This window comes from Pyrus communis, chromosome 2 (genome assembly GCF_041283825.1).
Source record: "Pyrus communis isolate YQ-2024b chromosome 2, ASM4128382v1, whole genome shotgun sequence".
Lineage (NCBI taxonomy): Eukaryota > Viridiplantae > Streptophyta > Magnoliopsida > Rosales > Rosaceae > Pyrus > Pyrus communis.
The window spans coordinates 3,642,559-3,651,916 of NC_142566.1; the positions used below are offsets into that span (position 1 = coordinate 3,642,559).

At 39.1% G+C, this 9,358-nt stretch overlaps 1 protein-coding gene across 1 annotated transcript; it reads right to left on the reverse strand.

Annotated features, from left to right (window-relative positions):
* Positions 1 to 202: 202 nt before the first annotated feature.
* Positions 203 to 2,987, reverse strand: LOC137749020 (MATH domain and coiled-coil domain-containing protein At3g58210-like). The gene is made up of 4 exons (XM_068489200.1): positions 2,895 to 2,987; positions 2,647 to 2,802; positions 2,369 to 2,526; positions 203 to 1,043 (listed from the first exon to the last, which is right to left on the reverse strand). Exons 2-4 carry the CDS (start codon positions 2,772 to 2,774, stop codon positions 226 to 228), a joined length of 1,104 nt encoding a protein of 367 aa, XP_068345301.1. The 5' UTR covers positions 2,775 to 2,802; positions 2,895 to 2,987; the 3' UTR covers positions 203 to 225.
* Positions 2,988 to 9,358: the final 6,371 nt, after the last annotated feature.

A 9,358-nucleotide genomic window follows, 5' to 3' on the forward strand; every position in this document is an offset into this window, starting at 1 on the left:
AGTTCCAGTCTAACACGACATCCCAGTCCAACACGGAATCCTCACCGCTTGCTGCACCGCTTGCTGCAGATCATGTTTTGTTCTGATTCAACTACTTGTAATCCTAGTTCTACATATGTATGACTTGTAATCCTATAAATATTAATGCACGACGCTCACTCAATTATTGAGTTGAGATTTATAATTACTATCTTTCAATATCAACGAGATGTTTGTCAAATAAGGTCAATGCCTCCCATAGCCTAACTCCCTGTTCATATCGGTCTCACCGAAGCCTTCTACAACCTTTGCCAAGTCTCTTTTTGCTACCTCTAGATCTACCTCTGCAACTGCTAGCCTCGCCCTTAGCCTCTTCACTCTCATTTCCAACGCATCCACATCCTCTCTCAGAGTTTTAACTACCCCTGCCCTTTCCATAAGCTTCTTCACGTCCAGAGCAGATTGCACGTAAGGCTCCAGCCAACCCAAGTCAAATTTAAAAGTCTTAAGCTCCTCCCACAAAAGCTGAACGCGTTCACTGGTATCTGGGGTCATATCCTTCACCTTCGTAGTCTTCAGAAAATGTAAAACTCGACCCAAAGCTGTGAATGCCCATTCAATATACGTACGGCTTCTCTTCTTTTGGCACTCAATCAGCGAGGGATGCCACGAACAAACTTCCTCTAGCAGTGGAACAAAAGCTGTCTCTATTTTCCCTAAACCCCTAAAATCCATGAGCTTACCGTCTGGAGCGGAGAGCACTTTTTCGTGTCCCTGTTCAGATTTAGGTGTTGTAAATGGTGCAGATGAGTGTGGAACTTGCACGGAATCCACACTTGAAGGTTTCAGGGCCTGATCTTCTTGCTTTGAAGGCTCTTTGGGTGCAGAACTGTCAATTCCTTGGTCTTCGAAATTCTTTATGTCTACCTTACGGACTGCAACCCTGGCCTCAATAATGCATTTATCATTGCGAACAAACTTTCCTCCATCATAAAACTCATTCAGAGGCATGAATGATGTGAATCCCCAGTCTGTCTCCCTAGCATTGAACTCGTGTTGAGTCTCTGCAAAATCAAAATATGAAGGATAACAGAAACACTTAATTGACAAAGTATTCATAACTAACCGAGAACTAATAAAAAATACAACAAAGGAAGCTTATTCCTAATTTTAACACAACCAAACCCAAGACCATATATACATGTAGAGGTATTCAAACACGTAACTAGAAACATAAAATTTCCTTTTGAACTTAACCATTGGATGAATCCATCTCAAAATTATATTATTTTCTTCAAAAGAAATCTCCTTCTATTGGTTCTTGGACAATAAAAGTGACAGTTCTTCTTTCTCTCTAACAAATGGTTTCCCCATAACGAAAAAGGGAAGCAAAAGTTTAATTTTTCCCTCAAGTCCCTGATTCCAAACAAGTGTAAAACTTTAACTGTCACATCCTGGCCCGGGGGGACCACTTCCCGGGCCCGCTCCACCACCGTAGCATGATATTGTCCGCTTTGGGCCCCAACCACACCCTCACAGTTTTGTTTTTGGGAAGTCACACGAGAACTTCCCGATGGGTCACCCATCCTAGGAATGCTCTCGCGCGCTACTCGCTTAACTTCGGAGTTCCCATGGAACCCGAAGCCAGTAAGCTCTCAAAAGGCCTCGCGCTAGGTAGGGATGGGAATATACATTTAAGGATCACTCCCCTGAGCGATGTGGGATGTTACAATCCACCCCCCTTAGGGGCCCGACATTCTCGTCGGCACACACGCGACCAGGATTGGGCTCTGATACTAAATTGTCACATCCCGGCCCGAGGGGGACTACTTTCCGGGCCCGCTCCACCACTGTAGCACGATATTGTCCGCTTTGAGCCCCAACCACACCCTCACGGTTTTGTTTTTGGGAACTCACACGAGAACTTCCCAATGGGTCACCCATCCTGGGAATGCTCTCGCGCGCTACTCGCTTAACTTCGGAGTTCCCATGGAACCCGAAGCCAGTGAGCTCCCAAAAGGCCTCGCGCTAGGTAGGGATGGGAATATACATTTAAGGATCACTCCCCTGGGCGATGTGGGATGTTACATTAACTACAACCGAAGCCCCATATCCTAAAGTGAACTGACTATTGTTTGTTAACAAAGTTGAACGGTACCTATTTCTTTCTTGCAGGAAAAAACTACAAATACGGTAACAGGGTGCCCATTAGCGATCACAACCAATAAGCACGACTGAATCAAAGCAGAGCCTCAATAACCGTATGCAAGAATCGCAATCTCCAGTTCAACCACATTCAAGCAGAATTGGGCACAAAATGAAAAGAAAACAGACAAGAAAAAGCAAACGTAAATGCGAAATCAACCCAAATGAACAACGGAGAAAATACCCTTTGTTATCGACATGTTTCTGCTCAGCTGATTAACCACTGTCAAGCTGAATTGGGCATACCTAGTCCACATAGATGGTAAATCCGAAGCATCTACAACCTCCAAATACAAAGACAACTCCCTTACGTTGTTCCCTTTCGGAAATACAAGGATCCGCCTGATCAAACCAACCAATGAAATCAATTAATCCCAAAACCAACAATGATTCATCTCAAAACACACACAACCTCGAAGCGATTTAAATATTAGCAGGAGGGGATGCGCAAAATTGAATTACCATTTCCAATCACCGACGAGGAAAACCTCGGAGTAAGGCTTCCGGGTTATCAACTTAGAGACATTTTCGATTGTCCATGTGAATAACCTAGTGACAAGTTCCCCTGCTACTTTCTGCTGATTCTCCATTGTTGATGATCCAAGCTAAGCTCCCAAACTTAAACCCATAAACAGTAAACAAATCTATATCATTAGCACGGAATATCGAACAACAGAGACTAATTTACAAGACCCACAACTCAGACATACCTTCCAATCGACGATCACAGAGAGAGAAAGGGCTCTACGACAAAAAGCAATATACGAGGGAGGAAAGGGAAGAGGATGGAAATGGGAGGGAACGGCTTGAAAAGCAGTAATTTAAATAGTCTGGAAAATTTCTTTGCACCAAACAGACATTTCCAATATGACACGCAATGAATGAATCCTATACCTAATCATTACTTTAGTCTAAAGGCTCCTGGTTTTACCATAATTTTAAAATGGAAAAGGGTACCATGCGGATCCATTATGTGGGGGATCCTTATATCTCAGCCGTTTATTGTGTATTGTACGGTCAGTTTTCGTTATGTATTATTTACGTTTAATTTAAAATAATAAAAATAAAATAATTTCTAACCGCACGATACACTGTCGATAGTTAAGATGTGAGGATCCTTAGAATTCCCACATAATGGATCCAGAGGGGATCCTTTTTCTTTTCAAATAATGTCTAAATAATTAAAAGTGGAAGATAAAAGTGGCTTGGAAGAGATTGACGTCGACAATGGACACAGGGATGTCCTCGAAGTCACTTGAGGGATTTTCTCACCGGAGTCGTCGTTGTCCATACATGGCAAGTTGCTGGCATGGCCATGGACGTTGATCCATCAACAAGCTCGGACGTGGTGAGGCAGAGGAAGTTAAACAGTTTACTTAGGTCATCTCCAACCGATCCAGCCAAAGGATTATAGAGCTAAAAAAAACTCGAAATGACACGAAAATTGGTCTCCAACTGAGTGTTAGGCCAAATGACTTGTGGGTCCCACTGGGCCAAAAATCTGAAATCAGGCCAACCGGCTGGCCCATTCTAACTAGCCCAAGGCGGCCCAAAAATTTGAACTACAATGGCTACCCGGTGTTAGCATAACGCCAACTAGCTGACGTTAAGTTACTGTTGCATTTGAATATTTTTTTTTTTGGACAAATTTTTTTAAAAAAAAAAATTCTATTTTTTTCCCTATAAATACCTAAATCATTCCTACACCATTTCTCATATAATTTTCACCACTATCTTACTTCATTTTATTTCAATTCTTCACATTCTATTCTCTTACCTCTTCCAAAAATCTTTCCTTCAATTTTTTCAATATTTTTCAAATGGCCACATCAGCTGTTACAATCCGTCCATAATAAAAAATAAAAAAAAATTGAAACGATCAAAATGCCCTTAGAGGTAATGTGTCGACTTTCATTGACTTACTGGTCAAGACACGTGTGACATATTAATTAGTATATTCTAACAACACTTGTTATTATGAACAATTAATCATAAGTCTAGCGAAAATTAGAACTAGAAAGATTTTACAAAACACGTATAAATCATTTTATTTAAAGTAGTCAAAAAGATAATAGCACTAGATTTAAAATATTAATGTTAGAGAAGAAAATAATAAGGAAAGAAGAAAAGAGAAGAGGTGGGGAAGGATAGGGAATAAACGAAAAGCAAGGAAGGAAAGGAAAAAGGGGAGAAGGGGGGAAGAACCTCTTCTTCTTCTTCCTCCCTCACTCACGGGATCCCTTTCAAACTATTTTCATCATAATTTCCTCATACGATAACGAATAACGTTCTTCCCTCGTGGGCTCTCCTCTAGCGTAAGTATTTTCCCAAGGTTTTAACTTTTAGTTTTGGGGTCAATTCATGGTTTCGAATTTTAATTCGATATTTTGCATGCATATTTGAGATGATGCTTGTTGTATTGTTTAGGAGTTTAATCGGAATCCGGTAGTCATGATTAGTTGCATATATAGGGAAGAACATTGAAATCCTAACCTCAATTCGGTTCTCTTTAGAAATTTAAGGGTTGGGTTTGTTTTATAAGTATTAATGTTATTCCATAATCAAGGCCAGATACATTTGAATATTTTGTGTGCCATATTTGTCCTACCCATGAAGAACATTGCTGAGTTTGTATGTGTTGTAGCCCAGATTTGTGTAGATAATTAGAGTTCTAAAACTAGTGAGTGGTTCTATATTTTTCCATGGCATTGTCATATGCTGATGCTAAATACTGGATTGGACAATGCTGTTACTAGAGTAGTATATGACTCTTGGTTTTGGTCATTAATTCATTGGTGGTTCACTATTTCATTCTTTCAGCGGATGAAGAGTTTAAGACTGCTAAGAATTTATATTTTTATTTTGAGGCACTTGAATAAACAGTTTGGTTTTCTATGTTAATTATTAAGAATCATCGATATGGTTTGGCTGGTGTACTAGTTACGAATAATTATTCGAATGTTATAGTTTAGGGATTGCATGTTATTCTATGGCCTGAGAACTAGTTCCTTGATATCAAACATTATACCTATTCTCTAATTGAGTATGACAATGTTCTGAGTTCAAGACCAATTTAATATGGCAGGTCAGGTTCTTGTGATTTGTTTGGCATGCTTATTTGATTAACTAGTGCAAATAAATGTTATCAAATTTAGTGAAGTTATAAATGTACTGGATTCTATGTGAGGTGGTTGTTTTCAAACAATTATATGCTAAATGCATAACTACTTATATAGAGAAAACGGATGCAGCTAGTTTTATCTGCCTATATATCAAATCATACGTATCTTCCTCACTCAATTTCTTTATATACTCCAATTGGGTTAGTTCTAACGAACCATTCTATTTGCTATAACCAGTCCAGCTAGTTATCATTAGATTATAGTTATATTGTTGCTTTTACATGTACTATGGGCTTTGTATTTTGGTATACAATTTGAAAGGGGTATGCTTATAGTAGTTGACTACAATTATATCTAAAGTGTATTGGTCGGTAATGTCATGGCTAGTATAGATATCAATAGTGGACTGACCCAATTTGGTAAGATTAATATTCGATTAAGTACTACACCTTTATATGTATCATGTTGTTTGCTTAAATGGTAGAATGATGTCCCATTAAACATAAATATCTATACGCATGCCTATACAGAAACCAAAATCAAGTAGTTGATGATTCACGTTGTGAGGCTATATGTAAATATTTCTCATATGCGTAGACAAGCTGCACAAAGAAAGCATACAGTTTTTAATAGTTATTCCGATTACATGTTTGTAGGAATGTCTTGTGGTAGTGAACTGGTGAACTATGAATGGCTTGATCCTTATTTAGGATATGTAGGCAGTCTAACAAGGAGGTTAGATGCAGCCATAAAGTATACGAAAAAAAAAAAAAAAACTACGCAATTCGAATCTTGAGTTTTGTTTTGTCCATACCCTGGAGGTGGGGTATGTGAGATATACGAGTATTTGGTGATGCCACGTGTCGATTCCAAAAGTATGTCAGGATTGGGGCGTGACATCAGTAATGAAGGGAAGGAGTTGGACCTGAAAAGAAGATAAAGCTCTTTGCAGGGCTTATAGATGGGTCTCGGGAGATCGTGTCAAGGGGAGTTCTCAAACAAGTGAAGGTGTTTGGAATCGTACATCCAAAGAGTACTATGAGTTCTACGAAGGCACCACTGCACTGAATAACCGAAACCTCAATAGTTGTTTTCCAGGATGGAAAAATAATCTTCATCCAAGTTTGAATAAATGACATCAAGCAGTGGTAAAGGTCGGAAGTAGACATGAAAGCGAAGCCAATTACTACTACAAAGTCAGTGTTTTCACAAGTTATTTTAAATATTTAATTATATTACATTTAATTTCATAAACTATTTTCCTTTAAATTTTGTAATTATATTTTCTAGGCAAGGAATTGTATATGGAGGACAACTCGAAACCCTTTAGTCATCACGGTTGTTGGAAAATTTGTAAAGGGTGGGTGTTATTTCAAGATCCATCTCAAGAAAGATTTGGTCCTACGTCGGTGTTCGGAAATGTTTCCTCAAATGTAGTTGGGGATGAACAAGGATCTCCTACCATTCAAGAAACAAGGGTAGAAAATCCGTCTCTAGGTGAATCATCCATACCTAGGGCTATGGGACGAAACAAGGCCCGAAAGTTGAAGGAAAAAGGCAAGACAACAGATGATTTAGCCTTTCAACAAGAAATGGCATCCTCATTGTGATTAATGGGGGAGCAAAATGCCTTTGCTGCGGAAGAAAGGAACCGTAGGCACGAAGAATGGGCAAAACAAATATAAGAAGAGATGGATGATAGGAACATGCAAAGGAACACTTCGGATTACACTCCAATGAGCAAGACATATTTTAATAGAAAAAAGGGAAATTATGGTCCGACGGGAGTTGTTTACATCCGACTATACTCCTACAATGACGGATAAAGATGATGTTATAGTCTTTAAATTGAAGCTGTTGTAGTCTTTAATATTTAAGTTGTAGTTTTTAAATTTAAGTTGTTGTAGTTTTTAAATTGAAGTTGTAATTTTTAAATTTAAGTTGTAGTATTTAAATTTAAGTAGTTGAATCTTTAAATTTAAGTTGTTGAATCTTTAAATTGAAGTTGTTGTAGCTTTTAATATTTATGTTGTACTCTTTAAATTAAACAACATTAAACAATATAATCTCCACCCTAGTACTACTTGGGGGAGTTATTCAAACTTAAACAACATTAAATAAAATAAAACTTAAACACTTACTCCATGCTTCTTTTGGTCCAATGATGTGTAACAAGATCCTATTGTAAGTACTTGTTTGTGGCACGTGAACGTACCATCCTATTGCGCCTCATATGCTTATTTGAAGAGATATTACCAGTTCTTGGATCCAAAGGCAAATTAAGCCCATCATATATTTTCGCACGACCCTTCCTTAACCTATTTGGATCATCTTGTTCTTCAGTTTCCTTACACGCCATGACCCTAGCCATTGCTACCATATATTTTGTGTTGCGCCATGCTTCATCTTCTTCATCAGACTCTTCATCTTCTCGTCTCATCTATGCCCATTTATCTTCCAATTCGGAATTGGAATCATACCCCTAGTTGGAATGCGAAGAGGATCCAAAGTTGGAATTCATTGCAAACTTGAATTGAAAGAGATATTGGAAAGGGCAAAGATGAAGGTGTGTGAATTCTACCCCAATATCCAGCCTATTTATTAACATTGGAAGTTGAAGATAAGAAGTGTCACGTAGATAAGAATTGACACGCCCCGATCCCGATATTCCCTGAATACCAGGATAGGCACATGCTGACCAACACCCGAGGGTGACGAAAGCCATTTATTGAGTGCAAATGCTGAAAATAAGGGATAGATAAGACTTATAAATATAAAAGAATAATGAATATGAATTTAAGGAACGTGTTCAGGACATACAACTAACTAGAACACTAAAAGAAATAATCTAAAATTGAATGAATAAAAGAATGGGTCCTACACCGAGAGGACTCAAAGATGCCGATGCGGAAGTGCCTGGACGCTAGGATTGTACGCCTCAATTCTAAGTCTTGAAGAAGGCACAAAACAAACATGAGTGTACCAAGTTAATATATATATATATATATATATAATAAAACAGTTATCAAAGTACTAACCCCTAGGTTTTATAAAAACACATATATCATGATAAACATAGGTTTTCCAAAACTTAGCATGTTGTGCAATGTCTCAAATCATAACGGGTCCAGGACGTCGAAATTAGCCTATGAGAGGTCCCTGACAAAAACTCAAAAAGTCAACCCGAAAGTCAAAGTCAAAAGTCAACAGTCAACAGGTTTGAGTCGGATCGGGTCAAAGTTAACGAGTCATGGGTCCGGGTCGGACCGGGTCAAACTGGTCTGGGCTTAAGATTGGATCTGGGTTTGGGCCCTGGGGTTTGGGTTTAAGTTTTGGACTTTAGGGTTTAAAGGGTATTGGGCTTGAAAGCCCGGTCCAACTAAAAGGGTTTTGGGTTTGAATAAAAAGGGATTTGGGTTAGGCTTCACAAGGCTTGGGCCTCTGGACATTTGGGCTATGAGTTTGGGTCAAATGGGCTAGGTAACCCGGCCCAAAGGCCTGGGTTGACGGTGGTTTTCAGGCCACCCTTTGGCCGGTTTCTGGGTTGATTCAAACGCCCATAACTTCTTCGTTACTCAACCAAATCAAGTGATCCAAAAACGAAAGTCATAGTTCTCGAAGAGATAAAGAGAATGGTACTCCGCATGATGGCTAACTCGCCATGGTTTGGCCGAAAAACACCTCGAAAGCCTTGGAGGTCGCCGAAAACTGGGTAAGATTCAAATGAATATAACTTCTTCAATACTCAACGAAATTGGGTGATTCAACAAGAAAAGTTGTAGTACTCAGCGAGACGAAGAGATTGATACCTTGCAAGCCAGCCAACTCGTCGTGTTTTGGCCGGAAATTTCCTCTAAATGGGCGGTGCTCATCTTCGGAAAATCTAAAAAATGCTTTCCCGAGTTACTTTGGTGTTTAAACCGTACCACAACAACTCCAACACTATCTAACACAATAACAAGCCCGATCTATGGAGATTTAGGTGTGCTCTGCACTTACCTCGTCGGAGATCTCGTGCATAGTGATTGTGCACAGTGCCGATATGGATATTG